Source organism: Salvelinus fontinalis, unplaced genomic scaffold, assembly GCF_029448725.1.
Source record: "Salvelinus fontinalis isolate EN_2023a unplaced genomic scaffold, ASM2944872v1 scaffold_0090, whole genome shotgun sequence".
NCBI lineage: Eukaryota > Metazoa > Chordata > Actinopteri > Salmoniformes > Salmonidae > Salvelinus > Salvelinus fontinalis.
In genome coordinates this window covers 52047-77500 of record NW_026600299.1, presented here as the reverse complement: position 1 = coordinate 77500, position 25454 = coordinate 52047, and the positions used below count along the sequence as shown (strand labels likewise).

Genomic DNA, 25454 nt, shown 5'->3' with positions numbered 1-25454 from the left:
TGTGTGGTTATTCTACGTTGTGCGGTTATTCTACGTGGTGTGGTTATTCTACGTGGTGTGGTTATTCTACGTGGTGTGGTTATTCTACGTTGTGTGGTTATTCTACGTTGTGCGGTTATTCTACGTGGTGTGGTTATTCTACGTGGTGCGGTTATTCTACGTGGTGTGGTTATTCTATGTGGTGTGGTTGTCCACATGGTGTGGTTATTCTACGTGGTGCGGTTATTCTACGTGGTGCGGTTATTCTACGTGGTGTGGTTATTCTATGTGGTGTGGTTGTCCACATGGTGTGGTTATTCTACGTGGTGTGGTTATTCTACGTTGTGTGGTTGTCCACATGGTGTGGTTATTCTACGTGGTGTGGTTATTCTACGTGGTGCGGTTATTCTATGTGGTGTGGTTATTCTACGTGGTGTGGTTATTCTACGTGGTGTGGTTATTCTACGTGGTGCGGTTATTCTACGTGGTGTGGTTATTCTACGTGGTGTGGTTATTCTATGTGGTGTGGTTATTCTACGTGGTGCGGTTATTCTACGTGGTGTGGTTATTCTACGTGGTGCGGTTATTCTACGTGGTGTGGTTATTCTACGTGGTGTGGTTATTCTACGTGGTGCGGTTATTCTATGTGGTGTGGTTATTCTACGTGGTGTGGTTATTCTACGTGGTGTGGTTATTCTACGTGGTGCGGTTATTCTACGTGGTGCGGTTATTCTACGTGGTGCGGTTATTCTACGTGGTGCGGTTATTCTACATGGTGTGGTTATTCTACGTTGTGTGGTTGTCCACATGGTGTGGTTATTCTAAGTGGTGTGGTTATTCTACGTGGTCTGGTTATTCTAAGTGGTGTGGTTATTCTACGTGGTGTGGTTATTCTACGTGGTGTGGTTGTCCACGTGGTGTGGTTATTCTACGTGGTGCAATTATTCTACATGGTATGGTTATTCCATATGGTGTAGTTATTATATATGGTGCAGTTATTCTATATGGTGCAGTTATTCTACATGGTGCTGTTATTCTGTATGGTGTGGTTATTCTATATGTGTGGTTTCTATTTGTGGTGTGGTTATTCTGTATGGTGTGGTTTATCTGTATGGTGTGGTTTATCTGTATGGTGTGTTTTATCTGTATGGTGTGGTTTATCTGTATGGTGTGTGATGTCTCAATGACCCTACTGTTTGGCTGTTTTTGTGATGCAGAATAGACATTGGTCTCAATGGGATTTCCTGCTTAAATAAAGGTTAAATTAATAAATCAAATAAATCAATACTAACACCTGTAAGTACATTGACCAGGTGTGGTGATGAGCATGAACTGACCATGTCGACTGTCTCAGATCTCGGTCATGGCTTCAAGGGGGTGAGCAGGTACGACAGTGAGGCCCTTGTATCTTATAAACCATTGTTATGGCTTTGTGGACTTGTTGACCGTGTGTGGTCATGCTGACCTCGTGCAGTACTCACATCTCGGTCATGGCTTCAGGCAGGTGAGCAGGTATGGCAGTGAGGCCCTTGCCTCTACAATCTACGATGTTGTTACTACAGGAACACATGGGAGGACAGGAGCCAGACGCCAGACTACACGGCTGAACAAACGCACTGTCACTCTGACCTGGAGAGAGAGAGAGAGAGAGAGTGAGAAAGACAAAGGGAGAGAGTGAGAGAAAAAGAGAGAGTTTAGAATGAGAGAGAGTGATTATTGTGTGATTATTAGTTGCTATGTAAATAGCAGGTGATTTCTGGACAGTAAATAAGTCATACCAAGGGAAAGACATGGCATAGAAACACTCCACACAAATTATAGTGCTGTATCTCAGCTGGTGAACTCTAACCTCTGTCTTACTTGAGCAGGTGACCTCTACAGGTAAACTCTACCCTCTGACCCCTGTCTTACCTGAGCAGGTGACCTCTACAGGTAAACTCTATCCTCTGACCCCTGCCTTACCTGAGCAGGTGACCTCTACAGGTAAACTCTATCCTCTGACCCCTGCCTTACCTGAGCAGGTGAACTCGTTCTTCTGCAGTTCAGCCAGGTTGAGTCCCCTGAGGGTTGGAGGGGAGCTGCACTGTGTGTACAGACCCAGGGTGGGCCTCTGTCTCAGCCAGGGAGACAACCAGGACAGGTGACAGTCACACCGCAGACTGTTAGAGTGGAGACGACTGGAGGGAGAGGACAAGGAAGGAGGAGGTTTATTGTCCAATGTACCAGGATGTCAAAGGAAATGTGTATTGTGCTTTCTCAACCCTCTGAAAAACACACAGAGGTTGGAGTAGAGGCTAACCACTAGGAGAGAGAGAGGAGGGGGATCACTTACCCATCTCTCACTGAGAGTCTCACTTCAAACCATCATCTGCACACACACACACACACACACTGTCTGAACCAGTTTCCTCCATACTGTTGTAACCCTATACTCTAACCCTAACTCTCAGCTTTAACAATGGAGGGGTTTCTATGTGTGTGTGTGTGTGTGTGGGGGTGTGTGTGTATGTGTGTGTGTGGGTGTGTGGGTGTGATTTTCAGGGGCTTAACAGTTTGATTTCCAGGGGCGTCTGTCTTTGGTTGGACAGTTTGTTGACAGGAGCTTGGTGCCTTGAAGTCCCAGCAAATCACCCACAACCCTTCTGTGGTGGGTGGAAGGGGACCACGTCTCCTTCGAATGGGACTTGGGGTTTGGGTCCCCCCCCAAGAGGCTGGGCCTCTTTCTGAGGCAGCGCTACATCTCTGATTGACTGGTTTATGGGTACAGAGGCATTCATACAAGATGTGTGTATTTGAAGTGTGTTTCTCACTAGTGGATGGCTCAGACACATTTTCGGTGAGGCATCTGACTCTGATTCCAAAGGTTGCATGTTCGAATCCAGCCATAGAAAGTTGTTCTTGATATTTTAGTTTTAAGCCCATCTCAAACCTTAAACATTCAGAGTTAATGCCCTTAAAGCTGCAATATGTCACTTCTTGGGTGACCCGACCAAATTCACATAGACATTGTTATTGAAACAAGTCCAAGAAGCAGTAGATATGCTCTGTGCACTACTTCTATGCTTCCCGTGCTTAAATTACATGTTACGGTTTTGCTTCACAGCTGAAAATACAATATACTTGCTTATTTAAATCCCAAAATTAAATTAGGCAAACTTTTAGAATTTTAGCAGCCAGGAAATGGCGGAGCGATTTCTGCACAGTACATCTTTAAGAATTTGGAATTAATACCTGAACATAACCCTAACATTAAATATTCACAGTTAATACCTGAACATAACCCTTATCTTAAATATTCAGAGTTAATGCCGAAACTTAAACTTAAACACTGAGAGCTGGTAGGGTTGGCTATGTGTGGCCTGTCAGACTCAGAGTAGGATAGAGTTGCCCTTCTTCCACACTGATCTTAGGTCAGTTTTGTGTTTTCACCCTAATGGATACGATTCGGAAAGGGTGACCAAAGTCTGAATTCTTATAGCATCTCAGAGTAAGAGTACCGGTCTACAATTAGTTTTCCCTTTAAGATCATAATGAATTAGATCACATGGACAACGGGGACCTGATCCTAGATCTGCACCTGTAGGGGTATCTTCATCCTGATCTGTTTATACAATAACTGTGTCACTGAGTAGTAGTGATGGGAAAAACCATAGTTGCATATCACAATATTATTCTTGACAATATATACAGTATATATACTTTGACTCCAAGTATCGATTTGTAAAAACCAGGTAATGTTAATTAGTGCTAGTCGGCTGTAGCTGCGCCAAAACTACTGGAAAGCACATGTTCTCCTGCTCTCTCGTCTCTCTGCAGCAGACGCATAGTGAGCGACATGTTCCCAGAAAGCACACACCCGTCTGCCCAACGTGAGCTCGATGTATACAGGGTACATTGGGAAGATGCCGTGTATACAGCGTTTGCTCATTGCCAAGACGTCTTACAGATGTATTTAGAGTGCCTAAACTCTACATTCTACAGTTCTACATTCTACAGTTCTATATCGTTGATGCGTCGGTCAGACATCAACATTCTATTCTGATGTCTCTCTGACATCTTCCCAGTGGGACAACATTCCCCAAACAACATATTCCCCACGCAATTTGATATGTCGGCCACCTAAGTGTCATGAGTTCCCTGGCAGTGCATGTTATCTGGGTTTGAACATCAAATCACAATCAAATTGCAGAATCGTGAGAATCGCAATAAATTCCCTCTAGAAGGGAGAGAATCGTAATACATATTGAATCGGCACCTATGTGTCATGACTTCCCTGGCAGTCCTACTGAGTAGTGTTGGATTGTGGGTAGTGTAGTTAAACGGAGAGGGACTCACAAGGTGCGTAGTTTGGGCATGTGGTTGAAGCTGGAGACTGGGATGCTGCTTATGTTGTTGTTGTTCAATGTGCTGCAGAGAGAGAGAGAGACAGAGACAGAGACAGAGGCGGAGAGAATATTAGTTGACATTCCTTAGGAGAAGAAAGCTGCACACAGACACAGTCTCTATAACACTTACAGAACCTCCAGGGTTCTCAGAGCGCGGAAGGCCCCCTCTTCGATGCACGTGATGTGGTTCTTATCCAGTTGACTGTAGACACAAAACACATATAATGGCTTCCATTAGTGTGTGTACGTGTGTGTGTGAGAGAGAGAGAGAGAGTGTGTGTGTGTGTGTGAGAGAGAGAGAGAGTGTGTGTCTGTGTCACTCACAGGTTCCTGATGTCCGTGGCCCCTCTGAAAGCTCTCCTGGGAATGGCTTGGATAGCATTCTCACTCAGGTCCCTGAGAAGGAATGACGGGAGGAGGGAGGGGGTGAGAGAGAGGGAGAAAAACATGGAAGAAAGAAGGAAAGACAATTTAAACAAAGTGTAGCTTTTCCAACGTGAAATCCATGTAGAAAGAAGAGCTATGAAAAGAAGAGGAGTGTAGAGCAGACAGTGTTGATCAGTGTAGAGCAGACAGTGTTGATCAGTGTAGAGCAGACAGTGTTGATCAGTGTAGAGCAGACAGTGTTGATCAGTGTAGAGCAGACAGTGTTGATCAGTGTAGAGCAGACAGTGTTGATCAGTGTAGAGCAGACAGTGTTGATCAGTGTAGAGCAGACAGTGTAGATCAGTGTAGAGCAGACAGTGTTGATCAGTGTAGAGCAGACAGTGTTGATCAGTGTAGAGCAGACAGTGTTGATCAGTGTAGAGCAGACAGTGTTGATCAGTGTAGAGCAGACAGTGTTGATCAGTGTAGAGCAGACAGTGTAGATCAGTGTAGAGCAGACAGTGTTGATCAGTGTAGAGCAGACAGTGTAGAGCAGACAGTGTTGATCAGTGTAGAGCAGACAGTGTAGATCAGTGTAGAGCAGACAGTGTAGAGCAGACAGTGTTGATCAGTGTAGAGCAGACAGTGTTGATCAGTGTAGAGCAGACAGTGTAGAGCAGACAGTGTTGATCAGTGTAGAGCAGACAGTGTTGATCAGTGTAGAGCAGACAGTGTGGAGCAGACAGTGTTGATCAGTGTAGAGCAGACAGTGTAGAGCAGACAGTGTTGATCAGTGTAGAGCAGACAGTGTAGAGCAGACAGTGTTGATCAGTGTAGAGCAGACAGTGTGGAGCAGACAGTGTTGATCAGTGTAGAGCAGACAGTGTAGAGCAGACAGTGTTGATCAGTGTAGAGCAGACAGTGTTGATCAGTGTAGAGCAGACAGTGTTGATCAGTGTGGAGCAGACAGTGTAGATCAGTGTAGAGCAGACAGTGTTGATCAGTGTAGAGCAGACAGTGTTGATCAGTGTGGAGCAGACAGTGTTGATCAGTGTAGAGCAGACAGTGTTGATCAGTGTAGAGCGGACAGTGTTGATCAGTGTAGAGCGGACAGTGTTGATCAGTGTAGAGCAGACAGTGTTGATCGGTGTAGAGCAGACAGTGTTGATCGGTGTAGAGCTGACAGTGTTGATCAGTGTAGAGCAGACAGTGTTGATCAGTGTAGAGCAGACAGTGTTGATCAGTGTAGAGCAGACAGTGTTGATCAGTGTAGAGCAGACAGGGTTGATCAGTGTAGAGCAGACAGTGTTGATTAGTGAAGAGCAGACAGTGTTGATCAGTGTAGAGCAGACAGTAAGGATCAGTGTAGAGCAGACAGTGATGATCAGTGTAGAGCAGACAGTGTTGATCAGTGTAGAGCAGACAGAGTTGATCAGTGTAGAGCAGACAGTGTAGAGCAGACAGTGTTGATCAGTGTAGAGCAGACAGTCTTGATCAGTGTAGAGCAGACAGTGTAGAGCAGACAGTGTAGAGCAGACAGTGTTGATCAGTGTAGATCAGACAGTGTTGATCAGTGTAGAGCAGACAGTCTTGATCAGTGTAGAGCAGACAGTGTTGATCAGTGTAGAGCAGACAGTGTTGATCAGTGTAGAGCAGACAGTGTTGATCAGTGTAGAGCAGACAGTGTAGAGCAGACAGTGTTGATCGGTGTAGAGCAGACAGTGTTGATCAGTGTAGAGCAGACAGTGTTGATCAGTGTAGAGCAGACAGTGTAGAGCAGACAGTGTTGATCGGTGTAGAGCAGACAGTGTTGATCAGTGTAGAGCAGACAGTGTTGATCAGTGTAGAGCAGACAGTGTTGATCAGTGTAGAGCAGACAGTGTAGAGCAGACAGTGTAGAGCAGACAGTGTTGATCGGTGTAGAGCAGACAGTGTTGATCGGTGTAGAGCAGACAGTGTTGATCAGTGTAGAGCAGACAGTGTTGATCAGTGTAGAGCAGACAGTGTTGATCAGTGTAGAGCAGACAGTGTTGATCAGTGTAGAGCAGACATTGTAGATCAGTGTAGAGCAGACAGTGTAGAGCAGACAGTGTTGATCAGTGTAGAACAGACAGTGTTTATCAGTGTAGAGCAGACAGTCTTGATCAGTGTAGAGCAGACAGTGTAGAGCAGACAGTGTAGAGCAGACAGTGTTGATCAGTGTAGATCAGACAGTGTTGATCAGTGTAGAGCAGACAGTCTTGATCAGTGTAGAGCAGACAGTGTTGATCAGTGTAGAGCAGACAGTGTTGATCAGTGTAGAGCAGACAGTGTTGATCAGTGTAGAGCAGACAGTGTAGAGCAGACAGTGTTGATCGGTGTAGAGCAGACAGTGTTGATCAGTGTAGAGCAGACAGTGTTGATCAGTGTAGAGCAGACAGTGTAGAGCAGACAGTGTTGATCGGTGTAGAGCAGACAGTGTTGATCAGTGTAGAGCAGACAGTGTTGATCAGTGTAGAGCAGACAGGGTTGATCAGTGTAGAGCAGACAGTGTAGAGCAGACAGTGTAGAGCAGACAGTGTTGATCGGTGTAGAGCAGACAGTGTTGATCGGTGTAGAGCAGACAGTGTTGATCAGTGTAGAGCAGACAGTGTTGATCAGTGTAGAGCAGACAGTGTTGATCAGTGTAGAGCAGACAGTGTTGATCAGTGTAGAGCAGACAGTGTAGAGCAGACAGTGTTGATCAGTGTAGAACAGACAGTGTTTATCAGTGTAGAGCAGACAGTGTTGATCAGTGTAGAGCAGACAGTGTTGATCAGTGTAGAGCAGACAGTGTAGAGCAGACAGTGTTGATCAGTGTAGAGCAGACAGTGTTGATCAGTGTGGAGCAGACAGTGTTGATCAGTGTAGAGCAGACAGTGTTGATCAGTGTAGAGCAGACAGTGTTGATCAGTGTGGAGCAGACAGTGTTGATCAGTGTAGAGCAGACAGTGTTGATCAGTGTAGAGCAGACAGTGTTGATCAGTGTAGAGCAGACAGTGTTGATCAGTGTAGAGCAGACAGTGTTGATCAGTGTAGAGCAGACAGAGTTGATCAGTGTAGAGCAGACAGTGTTGATCAGTGTAGAGCAGACAGTGTAGAGCAGACAGTGTTGATCAGTGTAGAGCAGACAGTCTTGATCAGTGTAGAGCAGACAGTGTAGAGCAGACAGTGTAGAGCAGACAGTGTTGATCAGTGTAGAGCAGACAGTGTTGATCAGTGTAGAGCAGACAGTCTTGATCAGTGTAGAGCTGACAGTATAGAGCAGACAGTGTGGAGCAGACAGTGTTGATCAGTGTAGAGCAGACAGTGTTGATCAGTGTAGAGCAGACGGTGTTGATTAGTGTAGAGCAGACAGTGTAGAGCAGACAGTGTTGATTAGTGTAGAGCAGACAGTGTGGAGCAGACAGTGTAGAGCAGACAGTGTAGAGCAGACAGTGTAGAGCAGACAGTGTGGAGCAGACAGTGTAGAGCAGACAGTGTAGAGCAGACAGTGTAGAGCAGACAGTGTAGAGCAGACAGTGTAGAGCAGACAGTGTGGAGCAGACAGTGTTGATCTGTGCGGAACAAACAGTTGAGTAATTGGTGGCTGTGTTTCCACCCAGAGACCAGTCTTATCTGCTCTATCGCACTCTGTTTGGTCATGTAAAGTACACACACAGACCAGGAACTAGGGACTGGGCCCCTGGCTCTCTCTCTCTTCCTCTGTCTCCCTCTCTATCGCTCACTCACTTCTCCTTGTTCTCTCTCTTTCTATTTTCATCTCTTTCAGTCTACCACTCCTCTCTCCATCCCTCCGTCTCTCTCCCTCTTCTCTCTCTGTCTGTTCCACAACATTACCACTCCTCTCTCCATCCCTCCGTCTCCCTCCCTCTTCTCTGTCTGTTCCACAACATTACCACTAGGTCTCCATCATGATGTTATCTTAATGTGTTCCCCCGGCCCTGGGGCCTAGATGCCGGCAGGAAGCCTGGGCCCGCGGTGACTGAGCCACCCCAGGGAGGGCCTACTACAGCCTGGGTATACTCTGGCACTCTTCCATTTGCCGTGGAGAGGGGAACCACAGGCTTGTCTATGTTTGTTTGTCTGTGTGTGTGTGTGTGTGTGTGTGTGTACCCAGGTGCATGTGCGTTCAGCCCACAGAGACTATCAGAGCAGCCAACAGAGACCATCAGAGCAGCCCACAGAGACCATCAGAGCAGCCCACAGAGACCATCAGAGCAGCCCACAGAGACCATCAGAGCAGCCCGCAGAGACCATCAGAGCAGCCCGCAGAGACCATCAGAGCAGCCCACAGAGACCATCAGAGCAGCCCACAGAGACCATCAGAGCAGCCCACAGAGACCATCAGAGCAGCCCGCAGAGACCATCAGAGCAGCCCACAGAGACCATCAGAGCAGCCCACAGAGACCATCAGAGCAGCCCACAGAGACCATCAGAGCAGCCAACAGAGACCATCAGAGCAGCCCGCAGAGACCATCAGAGCAGCCCGCAGAGACCATCAGAGCAGCCCACAGAGACCATCAGAGCAGCCCACAGAGACCATCAGAGCAGCCCGCAGAGACCATCAGAGCAGCCCACAGAGACTATCAGAGCAGCCCACAGAGACGATCAGAGCAGCCCACAGAGACGATCAGAGCAGCCCACAGAGACGATCAGAGCAGCCCACAGAGATCATCAGAGCAGCCCACAGAGACGATCAGAGCAGCCCACAGAGACTATCAGAGCAGCCCACAGAGACTATCAGAGCAGCCCACAAAGACTATCAGAATAGCCCTCAGAGGGTGATAGATTGAAAGATGGGAATGTAGAGGGTGATAGATTGAAGGAGGGGAATGTAGAGGGTGATAGATTGAGAGAGGAGAGTGTAGAGGGTGATAGATTGAAGGAGGGGAATGTAGAGGGTGATAGATTGAAGGAGGGGAATGTAGAGGTTGATAGATTGAGAGAGGGGAGTGTAGAGGGTGATAGATTGAGAGAGGGGAGTGTAGAGGGTGATAGATTGAAGGAGGGGAATGTAGAGGGTGATAGATTGAAGGAGGGGAATGTAGAGGGTGATAGATTGAAGGAGGGGAATGTAGAGGGTGATAGATTGAGAGAGGGGAATGTAGAGGGTGATAGATTGAGAGAGGGGAATGTAGAGGGTGATAGATTGAAGGAGGGGAATGTAGAGGGTGATAGATTGAGAGATGGGAGTGTAGAGGGTGATAGATTGAAGGAGGGGAATGTAGAGGGTGATAGATTAAGAGAGGGGAGTGTAGAGGGTGATAGATTGAAGGAGGGGAGTGTAGAGGGTGATAGATTGAGAGAGGGGAGTGTAGAGGGTGATAGATTGAGAGAGGGGAGTGTAGAGGGTGATAGATTGAGAGAGGGGAGTGTAGAGGGTGATAGATTGAAGGAGGGGAATGTAGAGGGTGATAGATTGAAGGAGGGGAATGTAGAGGGTGATAGATTGAGAGAGGGGAGTGTAGAGGGTGATAGATTGAGAGAGGGGAGTGTAGAGGGTGATAGATTGGAGGGGAATGTAGAGAGTGATAGATTGAAGGAGGGGAATGTAGAGGGTGATAGATTGAGAGAGGGGAGTGTAGAGGGTGATAGATTGAAGGAGGGGAATGTATGTAGAGGGTGATAGATTGAGAGAGGGGAGTGTAGAGGGTGATAGATTGAGAGAGGGGAATGTAGAGGGTGATAGATTGAGAGAGGGGAATGTATGTAGAGGGTGATAGATTGAGAGAGGGGAGTGTAGAGGGTGATAGATTGAGAGAGGGGAGTGTAGAGGGTGATAGATTGAGAGAGGGGAGTGTAGAGGGTGATAGATTGAGAGAGGGGAGTGTAGAGGGTGATAGATTGAGAGAGGGGAGTGTAGAGGGTGATAGATTGAGAGAGGGGAGTGTAGAGGGTGATAGATTGAGAGAGGGGAATGTAGAGGGTGATAGATTGAGGGAACATGAAAAGAGAATGATGGATATAGTAGAAGAGTGGAATGGAGTGAGTAAAAGTGAGGGATGGATATAGAGAAGGAAAGAGGAACACTGCTAGATGGATAATGGGTGAAAGGGATGGATAGAGTGTATGAGAGAGAGAGAAAGTGTGAGAGAAGGATGGATAAAGTGAGAGACGGAGTGGAGTGGGTGAGAGATTGGTTGCGATCACACGCACAGTTTTTCTGCTCCATTTCAGATTGAGGTCAGAGTCAGTGAACCAACACATAGACAGACACACAGCAGGGAGTCATGACAGAGAGAGAGAGAGAGGGGCAGATATGGGAATTTGAGAGAGAGAGAGATGTGAGGATTGGAGGGTGAGAAAGGGGGTGAGAGATGGAGCGGGTGTAAATGGATTTTGGGTAGAGATATAGAACATGAATGTATGGATCTGAGGTCAAATGTTTGTTTGCTTTCTCTCCCCCTCCCTCATCTCTCCCTCCCTCATCTCTACCTGATCATCTCTCTCTCATCTCTACCTGATCATCTCTCTCTCATCTCTCTCCCTACCCCATCTCTACCTGATCATCTCTCTCCCTCACCCATCTCTACCTGATCATCTCCCTCATCTCTACCTGATCATCTCTCTCTCAATCCAATGGCTTTATTGGCATGGGAAACGTGTGTTTACGTTGCCAAAGCAAGTGAAATAGATAATAGACAAAAGTGAAATAAACAATAGAAAATGAACAGTAAACATTACACACACAAAGGTTCCAAAATAATAAAGACATTTCAAATGTCATATTATGTCTATATACAGTGTTGGTACAAAAGGGAAAATAAATAAACATAAATATGGGTTGTATTTTCAATGGTGTTTGTTCTTCACTGGTTGCCCTTTTCTTGTGGCAACAGGTCACAAATCTTGCTGCTGTGATGCACACTGTGGTATTTCACCCAATAGATATGGGAATTTATCAAAATTGGGTTTGTTTTCTAATTCTTTGTGGATCTGTCTAATCTGAGGGAAATGTGTGTCTCTAATATGGTCATACATTTGGCAGGAAGTTAGGAAGTGCAGTTCCTGTTTCCACCTCATTTTGTGGGCAGTGTGCACATAGCCTGTCTTCTCGAGAGCCAGGTCTGCCTACGGTGGCCTTTCTCAATAGCAAGGCTATGAGTCTGTACATAGTCAAAGCTTTCCTTGAGTTTGAGTCAGTCATGGTGGTCAGGTATTCTGCCGCCGTGTACTCTCTGTTTAGGGCCAAATAGCATTCTAGTTTGCTCAGTTTTTTTGTTAATTCTTTCCAATATGTCAAGTAATTATCTTTTTGTTTACTCATGATTTGGTTGGGTCTAATTGTGTTGTTGTCCTGGGATACTGTGGGGTGTGTTTGTGAACAGAGCTCCAGGACCAGCTTGCTAAGGGGACTCTTCTCCAGGTTCATCTCTCTGTAGGTGATGGCTTTGTTATGGAAGGTTTGGGAATCGCTTCCTTTCAGGTGGTTGTAGAATTTAACGTCTCTTTTCCGGATTTTGATCATTAGAGGGTATCGGCCTAATTCTGCCCCGCATGCATTATTTGGTGTTTAACGTTGAACACAGACAAGATTTTAGCAGAATTGTGCATTTTGTGAATTCTTGGTTGGTGAGCGGACCCCAGACCTCACAAGCATAAAGGGCAATGGCTTCTATAACTGATTCAAGTATTTTTAGCCAGATCCTAATTGGTCTCTCTCCATCTGTGTCTCTCTCTCTCTCTCTCTCTCTCTCTCTCAATTCAATTCAATTCAAGGGGCTTTATTGGCATGGGAAACATGTGTTAACATTGCCAAAGCAAGTGAGGTAGATATTATACAAAAGTGAAATAAACAATACAAATTAACAGTAAACATTACACATACAGAAGTTTCAAAACAATAAAGACATTACAAATGTTATATTATATATAGAGAGTGTTGTAACAATGTACAAATGGTTAAAGCACACAAGTTAAAATAAATAAGCATAAATATGGGTTGTATTTACAATGGTGTTTGTTCTTCACTGGTTGCCCTTTTCTTGTGGCAACAGGTCACAAATCTTGCTGCGGTGATGGCACACTGTGGAATTTCTCCCAGTAGATATGGGAGTTTATCAAAATTGGATTTGTTTTCAAATTCTTTGTGGATCTGTGTAATCTGAGGGAAATATGTCTCTCTAATATGGTCATACATTGGGCAGGAGGTTAGGAAGTGCAGCTCAGTTTCCACCTCATTTTGTGGGCAGTGAGCACATAGCCTGTCTTCTCTTGAGAGCCATGTCTGCCTACGGCGGCCTTTCTCAATAGCAAGCACTGAGTCTGTACATAGTCAAAGCTTTCCTTAAGTTTGGGTCAGTCACAGTGGTCAGGTATTCTGCCACTGTGTACTCTCTGTTTAGGGCCAAATAGCATTCTAGTTTGCTCTGTTTTTTTGTTAATTCTTTCCAATGTGTCAAGTAATTATTTTTTTGTTTTCTCATGATTTGGTTGGGTCTAATTGTGCTGTTGTCCTGGGGCTCTGTGGGGTGTGTTTGTGTTTGTGAACAGAGCCCTAGGACCAGCTTGCTTAGGGGACTCTTCTCCAGGTTCATCTCTCTGTAGGTGATGGCTTTGTTATGGAAGGTTTGGGAATAGCTTCCTATTAGGTGGTTGCAGAATTTAACGGCTCTTTTCTGGATTTTGATAATTAGTGGGTATCGGCCTAATTCTGCTCTGCATGCATTATTTGGTGTTCGACATTGTACACGGAGGATATTTTTGCAGAATTCTGCATGCAGAGTCTCAATTTGGTGTTTGTCCCATTTTGTGAAATCTTGGTTGGTGAGCGGACCCCAGACCTCACAACCATAAAGGGCAATGGGCTCTATGACTGATTCAAGTATTTTTAGCCAGATCCTAATTGGTATGTTGAAATTTATGTTCCTTTTGATGGCATAGAATGCCCTTCTTGCCTTGTCTCTCAGATCGTTCACAGCTTTGTGGAAGTTACCTGTGGCGCTGATATTTAGGCCGAGGTATGTATAGTTTTTTGTGTGCTCTAGGGCAACAGTGTCTAGATGGAATTTGTGGTCCTGGCGACTGGACCTTTTTTGGAACACCATTATTTTGGTCTTACTGAGATTTACTGTCAGGGCCCAGGTCTGACAGAATCTGTGCAGAAGATCTAGGTGCTGCTGTAGGCCCTCCTTGGTTGGTGACAGAAGCACCAGATCATCAGCAAACAGTAGACATTTGACTTCAGAGTCTAGTAGGGTGAGGCCGGGTGCTGCAGACTGTTCTAGTGCCCGCGCCAATTCGTTGATATTTATGTTGAAGAGGGTGGGGCTTAAGCTGCATTCCTGTCTCACCCCACGACCCTGTGTGAAGAAATGTGTGTGTTTTTTGCCAATTTTAACCGCACACTTGTTGTTTGTGTACATGGATTTTATAATGTCGTATGTTTTACCCCCAACACCACTTTCCATCAATTTGTATAGCAGACCCTCATGCCAAATTGAGTCGAAGGCTTTTTTGAAGTCAACAAAGCATGAGAAGACTTTGCCTTTGTTTTGGTTTGTTTGGTTGTCAATTAGGGTGTGTAGGGTGAATACATGGTCTGTTGTATGGTAATTTGGTAAAAAGCCAATTTGACATTTGCTCAGTACATTGTTTTCATTGAGGAAATGTACGAGTCTGCTGTTAATGATAATGCAGAGTATTTTCCCAAGGTTACTGTTGACGCATATTCCACGGTAGTTATTGGGGTCAAATTTGTCTCCACTTTTGTGGATTGGGGTGATCAGTCCTTGGTTCCAAATATTGGGGAAGATGCCAGAGCTAAGGACGATGTTAAAGAGTTTTAGTATAGCCAATTGGAATTTGTTGTCTGTATATTTGATCATTTCATTAAGGATACCATCAACACCACAGGCCTTTTTGGGTTGGAGGGTTTTTATTTTGTCCTGTAACTCGTTCAAGGTAATTGGAGAATCCAGTGGGTTCTGGTAGTCTTTAATAGTTGATTCTAGGATTTGTATTTGATCATGTATATGTTTTTGCTCTTTATTCTTTGTTATAGAGCCAAAAAGATTGGAGAAGTAGTTTACCCATACATCTCCATTTTGAATAGATAAATCTTCGTGTTGTTGTTTGTTTAGTGTTTTCCAATTTTCCCAGAAGTGGTTAGAGTCTATGGATTCTTCAATTACATTGAGCTGATTTCTGACGTGCTGTTCCTTCTTTTTCCGTAGTGTATGTCTGTATTGTTTTAGTGATTCACCATAGTGAAGGCGTAGACTCAGGTGTCTCTCTGTCTCTGTGTGTGTGTCTCTCTAAGGCTGTAGAGGTGATATGAGGAACTAGTTGATTCTGAACAAGACAGCTGGACTGGGTTTCAGAACACCATCCCTCTTGTTCTCCTCACCACTGTATCTTCTCACAGCTCCTTCTCACGTTCACACTGATACTCCATGCCCAGTTGCCCAAGTGGTTCCAGGTGTGTGTGTGTGTGTGACAGGCATCCCACAGTGAGAGGAAGAGAGAATGTATTTCACCATGGACACTAATCTAACATGCCAGGCATCTAGGGAGAAACTAATGAAAGACAACCTTTGGATGACACATAATATTAGGCGGCATTACACACACACACACACACACACACACACTTGGAGATGCCTCGACAGGCGCTCTGTTCCTAGGACACGATGTGGTACCATCTGGATATTATGTTTACAGGAGAGACACGGAGACTATGAGGTTTGGTCACAGCTGGGCCCGCTGTGTGTGTGTGTGTGTGTGTGTGTGTGTGTGTGTGTGTGTGTGTGTGTGTGTGTGTGTGTGTGTGTGTGTGTGTGTGTGTGTAATGCCGCCTAATGTTATGTGTCATCCAAAGGTTGTCTTTCATTAGTTTCTCCCTAGATGCCTGGCATGTTAGATTAGTGTCCATGGTGAAATACATTCTCTCTTCCTCTCACTGTGTGGTGTGTGTAGTGTGTCTGTGGTGTGTGCATGTAGTATGCGTGCGTAGTATGTGTGCGGGTGAGAGAGAGCATCATCTTATTCTCTCTCTCTCTAACTGTGCTCAGTTAAGGGTGAGAAAGGTAAACACCTTCCCTCCTCTGATGCCCCACACCTTCCCTTCCCCTCCCACTCTCGCCCCACACCTTCCCTGTACTACTGTTATTAACTTCCCTCTTTCTCAAGCCCAGACTCACCAGGGTACTCACCGAAGAGTAACTCCCCCTTTCACTCTCACCCCCTACTGCCAACCTCCTCCATTCTCTCACCAACTCCCACAATCTCTCGCTTCCTCTCTCTCCCTCCATCACAACCTCGACCTTCCATCACAACCTCTCCTTTCCTCTCTCCATCCATCACAATCCCCCCCTTCCTCCATCACAACCTCTCCCTTCCTCTCTCCATCCATCACAACCTCTCCCTTCCTCTCTCTCCCTCCATCACAACCTCTCCCTTCCTCCATCAAAACCTCTCCCTTCCTCCATCAAAACCTCTCCCTTCCTCTCTCCATCCATCACAACCTCTCCCTTCCTCTCTCTCCCTCCATCACAACCCCCCTTCCTCCATCACAACCTCTCCCTTCCTCCATCACAACCTCTCTCTCCCTCCATCACAACCTCTCCCTTCTTCCATCACAACCTCTCCCTTCCTCCATCACAACCTCTCCCTTCCTCCATCACAACCTCTCCCTTCCTCTCTCCCTCCATCACAACCTCTCCCTTCCTCTCTCCCTCCATCACAACCTCTCCCTTCCTCTCTCTCCCTCCATCACAACCCCCCTTCCTCCATCACAACCTCTCCCTTCCTCTCTCCATCCATCCATCACAACCTCTCCCTTCCTCCATCACAACCTCTCCCTTCCTCTCTCTCTCCCTCCATCACAACCTCTCCCTTCCTCCATCACAACCTCTCCCTTCCTCTCTCTCCCTCCATCACAACCTCTCCCTTCCTCTCTCTCTCTCTCCCTTCCATCACAACCTCTCCCTTCCCCTCTCCCTCCATCACAACCTCTCCCTTCCTCCATCAAAACCTCTCCCTTCCTCTCTCCCTCCATCACAACCTCTCCCTTCCTCTCTCTCCCTCCATCACAACCTCTCCCTTCCTCCATCACAACCTCTCCCTTCTTCCATCACAACCTCTCCCTTCTTCCATCACAACCTCTCCCTTCCTCCATCAAAACCTCTCCCTTCCTCTATCCCTCCATCACAACCTCTCCCTTCCTCTCTCCCTCCATCACAACCTCTCCCTTCCTCTCTCCCTCCATCACAACCTCTCCCTTCTTCCATCACAACCTCTCCCTTCTTCCATCACAACCTCTCCCTTTCTCCATCAAAACCTCTCCCTTCCTCTATCCCTCCATCACAACCTCTCCCTTCCTCTATCCCTCCATCACAACCTCTCCCTTCCTCTCTCCCTCCATCACAACCTCTCCCTTCCTCTCTCCCTCCATCACAACCTCTCCCTTCCTCTCTCCCTCCATCACAACCTCTCCCTTCCTCTCTCTCCCTCCATCACAACCTCTCCCTTCCTCTCTCCATCCATCCATCACAACCTCTCCCTTCCTCTCTCTCTCCATCCATCACAACCTCTACCTTCCATCACAACCTCTCCCTTCCTCCATCACAACCTCTCCCTTCCTCTCTCCATCCATCCATCACAACCTCTCCCTTCCTCTCTCTCTCCCTCCATCACAACCTCTCCCTTCCTCCATCACAACCTCTCCCTTCCTCTCTCCATCCATCCATCACAACCTCTACCTTCCATCAGAACCCCTCCCTTCCTCCATCACAACCTCTCCCTTCCTCTCTCTCCCTCCATCACAACCTCTCCCTTCCTCTCTCTCCCTCCATCACAACCTCTCCCTTCCTCTCTCTCCCTCCATCACAACCTCTCCCTTCCTCCATCACAACCTCTCCCTTCCTCTCTCTCCCTCCATCACAACCTCTCCCTTCCTCTCTTTCTCTCCATCACAACCTCTCCCTTCCTCTCCCTTCCTCCATCACAACCTCTCCCTTCCCGTCTCCCTCCCTCCATCACAACCTCTCCCTTCCTCTCTCTCCCTCATCACAACCTCTCCCTTCCTCTCTCTCCCTCCATCACAACCTCTACCTTCCATCACAACCTCTCTCTCCCTCCATCACAACCTCTCCCTTCCCCTCTCCATCCATCCATCACAACCTCTCTCTCCCTCCATCACAACCTCTCCCTTCCTGTCTCTCTCCCTCCATCACAACCTCTACCTTCCTCTTTCCCCCATCACCTCTCTTCCTCCATCACAACCTCCCCCTTCCTCTCTCTCTCTCTCCATCTCAACCTCTCCCTTCCTCTCCCTCCATCACAACCTCTCCCTTCCTCTCCCTTCCTCCATCACAACCTCCCCCTTCCCGTCTCTCTCCCTCCATCACAACCTCTCCCTTCCTCTCTCTCCCTCCATCACAACCTCTACCTTCCATCACAACCTCTCTCTCCCTCCATCACAACTTCTCCCTTCCTCTCTCTCCCTCCATCACAACCTCTCCCTTCCTGTCTCTCTCCCTCCATCACAACCTCTACCTTCCTCTTTCCCCCATCACCTCTCTTCCTCCATCACAACCTCCCCCTTCCTCTCTCTCTCTCTCCATCTCAACCTCTCCCTTCCTCTCTCTCCATCTCAACCTCTCCCTTCCTCTCTCTCCATCACAACCTCTCCCTTCCAGTCTCTCCCTCCATCACAACCTCTCCCGTCCTCTGTCTCCCTCCATCACAATCTCTCCCTTCCTCTCTCTCCCTCCATCACAATCTCTCCCTTCCTCTCCCTCCCTCCATCACAACCTCTCCCTTCCTCTCTCTCTATCCCTCCATCACAACCTCTCCCTTCCTCCATCACAACCTCTCCCTTCCTCTCTCCCTCCATCACAACCTCTCCCTTCCTCTCTCTCCCTCCATCCCACCCTCCATCACAACCTCTCCCTTCCTCTCTCTCCCTCCATCTCACCCTCTCCCTTCCTCTCTCTCCCTCCATCCCAACCTCTCCCTTCCTCTCTCTCCCTCCATCACAACCTCTCCCTCATCACAACCTCTACCTTCCATCACAACCTCTCCCTTCCTCTCTCTCCCTCCATCACAACCTCTCCCTCCATCACAACTTCTCCCTTTCTCTCTCCCTCCATCACAACCTCTCCCTTCCTCTCTCACTCCATCACAACCTCTCCCTTCCTCTCTCCCTCCATCACAACCTCTCCCTTCCTCTCTCCCTCCATCACAACCTCTCCCTTCCTCTCTCCCTCCATCACAACCTCTCCCTTCCTCTCTCCCTCCATCACAACCTCTCCCTTCCTCTCTCTCCCTCCATCCCAACCTCTCCCTTCCTCTCTCTCCCTTCATCACAACCTCTCCCTTCCTCTCTCTCCCTTCCATCACACCTCCTGTCTTCTCTCCTTATCCTTCATCTCTAGACTCCCTTGCTGGACCTCTACTCTCACTCTCAACCCCAGACATTCCTCCTCTCCTTACAGGGAGGGCAGACGGCCAAGTCAGACGGTGTCACCCCCGACAACCTCTAAATATTTGATCTCCATTTTAAACTCTGTCTGTTACCCTTTTAACCCCTCACAGACTGACACACACCTTGAATAAGTAATTTGTGAGACAGACAGACAGACAGACAGACAGACAGACAGACAGATGTACAACAGGAAAGAGGAGACATGTTGTTAAACTGTTAGACGAGTCATTCTGGAGGCAACTTACAGTCGACCGTGGAACCTCAAGTTGCTCATTCTAGTTGGTAATATATCATAACCACTCTGACCTGGGGCACAGAGTTCACACTTCCTGCACTTGGAATCCCCTGTCTGTTACACGCACACACACCTGTACACACATACCTGTACACACACACGCACACCTGTACACACACACACACACACACATACCTGTACACACACACACACACACACACACACACACACACACACACACACACACACACACACACACACACACACACACACACACACACACACACACACACACACACACACACACACACACACACACACACACACACCTGTACACACACACACCTGTACACACTCCATCTCTGTGCCTGCAGGCATGTGCCACTGGAGTGTGAACCCGACTAACACGTCAACTCTGCCCCTAACACAGACGTGTTGGATGTCTGATACTCACACTCAGAGACACAAGCTGTCACACTCAGAGACACAAACTGTCACTCTCAGAGACACAAACTGTCACACTCTCAGAGACACAAGCTGTCACACTCTCAGAGACACAAACTGTCACACTCTCAGAGACACAAACTGTCACACTCTCAGAGACACAAGCTGTCACCCTCAGAGACACAAGCTGTCACACTCTCAGAGACACAAGCTGTCACACTCTCAGAGACACAAGCTGTCACCCTCAGAGACACAAGCTGTCACACTCTCAGAGACACAAGCTGTCACACAGGTGAAATCTGTTATAATAAGAGGAATGTCCTCAGACAACTCATACAACTTGAAATAAAACACAAGCACCAAACCTCCTTTGCACTCTAGACACGTTACACGTTTGCACATGCACACACACTCATTATGTCTTTCTCCCGCTCTCTCTTAAGACATCGTGATGGTCCACAGCGGGATATAGAGATAGAGAGAAACAGACAGTACACAGTGGCACAATATCTGACCACTGTGACTGACCCAAAATGAAGAAAATCCTTGACTATGTACAGACTCAGTGAGCATAGCCTTGCTATTGAGAGAGGCCGCCATAGCCGGTCATCTTTCGAGAGCCAGGTCTGCCTGTGTCCACTGCCCACACAATTAGATGGCAACGGCGCTACGCTGTAAGACTTTTCTGTCATTTCAACAGTAAAACACTATAGGATGCACAGTACAATATACCACACATGGGTTTTACAGCATTCATGCTGTAGATTGCACTGCATCATGGGTAAAAAATACTGTTATTAACTCATTTGGATGCCTCCTGTAAAAATGACTCTAACATGCTGTATTTCTTTACAGTAATAGCTTATGCCTACTGTAGACTCAAATGATCCGTTTCAGGAGCCAACCTCATGTTTTCGTGTGAGACACGCGACGCTCAGACTATTTTAGTAAACATCTTCTGGAAGCAACTGTGAAGTGGAAAACTATAGAACATGGCTTGTTTCTATCAGTTCAAAAGATGACCCAAATTTTTCAGATTGACTGGCCACATTTAGCATTTAGTCTTATTTGTATTTGTTCAATGACTCAATTGATTACATCAACTAAAAGTGCATTCAGAAAGTATTCAGACACCTTTCCTTTTTCCACATGTTGCTACGCAACAGCCATATTCTAGATGGATTACATAACACTTGTCTTCATCAGGCTACACACAACATCCCATAATGACAAAGTGAAAACAGATTGTTCTGAATATTTGCAATTCTATACTTTTTTTAAAAACAGGAACATCCTATTTACATAAGTATTCAGACGCTTTGCTATGAGATTTGAAATTGAGCCCAGGTGCATCCTGTTTCCATTGATCATCCTTGAGTTGTTTCTACAACTTGATTAAATTCAATTCATTGGACATGATTTGGAAAGGCTCCACCTGTCTATGTAAGGTGGACAGTGCATGTCAGAGGAAAAACCAAGCCATGAGGTTGAAGGAATTGTTCATAGAGCTCCGAGACAGGATTGTGTCGAGGCACAGATCTGGGGGAGAGTACCAAAACATTTCTGCAGGATTGAAGGTCCCCAAGAACACAGTGGCCTCCATCATTCTTAAATGGAAGAAGTTTGGAACCACCAAGACTCTTCCTAGAGCTGTCCGACCGGCCAAACTGATCAATCGGGGGAGAAGGGCCTTGGTCAGGGAGGTGACCAAGAACCCGATGGTGACTCTGAAAGAGCTCCAGAATTCCTCTGTGAACATGGGAGAACCTTCCAGAAGGACAACCATCTCTGCATCACTCCACCAATCAGGCCTTTATGGTAGAGTGGCCAGACGGAAGCCACTCCTTAAAAGAAACATGACAGCCCGCTTGGAGTTTGCCAAAAGGCACATAAAGACTCTCAGACCATGAGAAACAAGATTCTCTGGTCTGATGAAACCAAGATTGAACTCTTTGGCCTGAATGCCAAGCGTCACGTCTGGAGGAATCCTGGCACCATCCCTAAGGGGAAGCACAGTGATGGCAGCATTATGCTGTGGGGATGTTTATCAGTGACAGGGACTGGGAGACTAGTCAGAATTGAGGGAAAGATAAACGGAGCAAAGTACAGAGAGATCCTTGATGAAAACCTGCTCCAGAGCGCTCAGGACCTCAGACTGTGGTGAAGATTCACCTTCCAACAGGACAAAGACCCTAAGCACACAGCCAAGACAACGCAGGAGTGGCTTCGGGACAAGTTCCTGAATGTCCATGAGTGGCCCGGACTTGAACCCAATCAAGCATCTCTAGAGAGACCTGAAAATAGCTGTGTAGTGACACACCCCATTCAACCTGACAGAGCTTGAGAGGATTGGCAGAGAAGAATGAGAGAAACTCCCCAAATACAGGTGTGCCAAGCTTGTAGCATCATACCCAAGAAGACTCAAGACTGTAATTGCTGCCAAAGGTGCTTCAACAAATTACTGATTAAAGGGTCTGAATACTTCTGTACATGGAATATTTCAGTTTGCAGTCGCTTCAAACCAACCCAAACTGCATGACAAGGTGTCCCAGAGGAAGCCAACCTCTACCTTGGCCCTCTTCCAAGAGCTCACTAAGTTTGAATGAAGACCTCTAGTGAGGTCAGTACACACACACACACACACACACACACACACACACACACACACACACACACACACACACACACACACACACACACACACACACAACCAGCTTGATATGTCCCATGTCTTTTCACCCACAGAGGAACAGCCCTGATGCTCTCTGTCTCTCATTTTATTTATTTTTTCTATGCTTGTTCTAGGGTCGACCAATCAGACTTGAGGTTTGTTACGGAGCCCCGTGAGGAACAGCTGACCAATCAGACTTGAGGTTTGTTACGGAGCCCCGTGAGGAACAGCTGACCAATCAGACTTGAGGAGGTTTGTTACGGAGCCCCGTGAGGAACAGCTGACCAATCAGACTTGAGGTTTGTTACGGAGCCCCGTGAGGAACAGCTGACCAATCAGACTTGAGGAGGTTTGTTACGGAGCCCCGTGAGGAACAGCTGCCCAATCAGACTTGAGGAGGTTTGTTACGGAGCCCCGTGAGGAACAGCTGACCAATCAGACTTGAGGAGGTTTGTTACGGAGCCCCGTGAGGAACAGCTGACCAATCAGACTTGAGGTTTGTTCCGGAGCCCCGTGAGGAACAGCTGACCAATCAGACTTGAGGTTTGTTCCGGAGCCCCGTGAGGAACAGCTGACCAATCAGACTTGAGGTTTGTTACAGAGCCCCGTGAGGAACAGCTGACCAATCAGACTTGAGGAGGTTTGTTACGGAGCCCCGTGAGGAACAGCTGACCAATCAGACTTGAGGAGGTTTTTTACGGAGCCCCGTGAGGAACAGCTGACCAATCAGACTTGAGGAGGTTTGTTACGGAGCCCCGTGAGGAACAGCTGACCAATCAGACTTGAGGAGGTTTGTTACGGAGCCCCGTGAGGAACAGCTGCCCAATCAGACTTGAGGTTTGTTACGGAACCCCGTGAGGAACAGCTGACCAATCAGACTTGAGGAGGTTTGTTACGGAGCCCCGTGAGGAACAGCTGACCAATCAGACTTGAGGAGGTTTGTTACGGAGCCCCGTGAGGAACAGCTGACCAATCAGACTTGAGGTTTGTTACGGAGCCCCGTGAGGAACAGCTGACCAATCAGACTTGAGGTTTGTTACGGAGTCCCGTGAGGAACAGCTGACCAATCAGACTTGAGGAGGTTTGTTACGGAGCCCCGTGAGGAACAGCTGACCAATCAGACTTGAGGAGGTTTGTTACGGAGCCCCGTGAGGAACAGCTGACCAATCAGACTTGAGGAGGATTGTTACGGAGCCCCGTGAGGAACAGCTGACCAATCAGACTTGAGGTTTGTTACGGAGCCCCGTGAGGAACAGCTGACCAATCAGACTTGAGGTTTGTTACGGAGCCCCGTGAGGAACAGCTGACCAATCAGACTTGAGGAGGTTTGTTACGGAGCCCCGTGAGGAACAGCTGACCAATCAGACTTGAGGAGGTTTGTTACGGAGCCCCGAGAGGAACAGCTGACCAATCAGACTTGAGGAGGTTTGTTACGGAGCCCCGTGAGGAACAGCTGACCAATCAGACTTGAGGAGGTTTGTTACGGAGCCCCGCGAGGAACAGCTGACCAATCAGACTTGAGGAGGTTTGTTACGGAGCCCCGTGAGGAACAGCTGACCAATCAGACTTGAGGAGGTTTGTTACGGAGCCCCGTGAGGAACAGCTGACCAATCAGACTTGAGGTTTGTTCCGGAGCCCCGTGAGGAACAGCTGACCAATCAGACTTGAGGTTTGTTCCGGAGCCCCGTGAGGAACAGCTGACCAATCAGACTTGAGGTTTGTTACGGAGCCCCGTGAGGAACAGCTGACCAATCAGACTTGAGGTTTGTTACGGAGCCCCGTGAGGAACAGGTGACCAATCAGACTTGAGGAGGTTTGTTACGGAGCCCCGTGAGGAACAGCTGACCAATCAGACTTGAGGAGGTTTGTTACGGAGCCCCGTGAGGAACAGCTGACCAATCAGACTTGAGGTTTGTTACGGAACCCCGTGAGGAACAGCTGACCAATCAGACTTGAGGAGGTTTGTTACGGAGCCCCGTGAGGAACAGCTGACCAATCAGACTTGAGGAGGTTTGTTACGGAGCCCCGTGAGGAATAGCTGACCAATCAGACTTGAGGAGGTTTGTTACGGAGCCCCGTGAGGAACAGCTGATCAATCAGACTTGAGGAGGTTTGTTACGGAGCCCCGTGAGGAACAGCTGATCAATCAGACTTGAGGAGGATTGTTACGGAGCCCCGTGAGGAACAGCTGACCAATCAGACTTGAGGAGGTTTGTTACGGAGCCCCGTGAGGAACAGCTGATCAATCAGACTTGAGGAGGTTTGTTACGGAGCCCCGTGAGGAACAGCTGATCAATCAGACTTGAGGAGGTTTGTTACGGAGCCCCGTGAGGAACAGCTGACCAATCAGACTTGAGGTTTGTTCCGGAGCCCCGTGAGGAACAGCTGACCAATCAGACTTGAGGTTTGTTCCGGAGCCCCGTGAGGAACAGCTGACCAATCAGACTTGAGGAGGTTTGTTACGGAGCCCCGTGAGGAACAGCTGACCAATCAGACTTGAGGTTTGTTACGGAGCCCAGTGAGGAACAGCTGACCAATCAGACTTGAGGTTTGTTACGGAGCCCCGTGAGGAACAGCTGACCAATCAGACTTGAGGAGGTTTGTTACGGAGCCCCGTGAGGAACAGCTGACCAATCAGACTTGAGGAGGTTTGTTACGGAGCCCCGTGAGGAACAGCTGACCAATCAGACTTGAGGAGGTTTGTTACGGAGCCCCGTGAGGAACAGCTGACCAATCAGACTTGAGGTTTGTTACGGAGCCCCGTGAGGAACAGCTGACCAATCAGACTTGAGGAGGTTTGTTACGGAGCCCCGTGAGGAACAGCTGACCAATCAGACTTGAGGAGGTTTGTTACGGAGCCCCGTGAGGAACAGCTGACCAATCAGACTTGAGGTTTGTTACGGAACCCCGTGAGGAACAGCTGAT

At 47.6% G+C, this 25454-nt stretch overlaps 1 protein-coding gene across 1 annotated transcript in view; it reads right to left on the bottom strand.

Annotated features, from left to right (window-relative positions):
- Positions 1–25454, bottom strand: part of LOC129843036 (slit homolog 1 protein-like) — a 123162-nt gene that overhangs the window by 52404 nt on the left and 45304 nt on the right. The window contains exons 5-9 of the mRNA XM_055911764.1: positions 4689–4760; positions 4495–4566; positions 4315–4386; positions 1993–2156; positions 1461–1608 (exon numbers count right to left, since the gene is read on the bottom strand). Coding sequence (XP_055767739.1) covers positions 1461–1608; positions 1993–2156; positions 4315–4386; positions 4495–4566; positions 4689–4760 — 528 coding nt within the window. The remainder of the gene's footprint in view (positions 1–1460; positions 1609–1992; positions 2157–4314; positions 4387–4494; positions 4567–4688; positions 4761–25454) is intronic.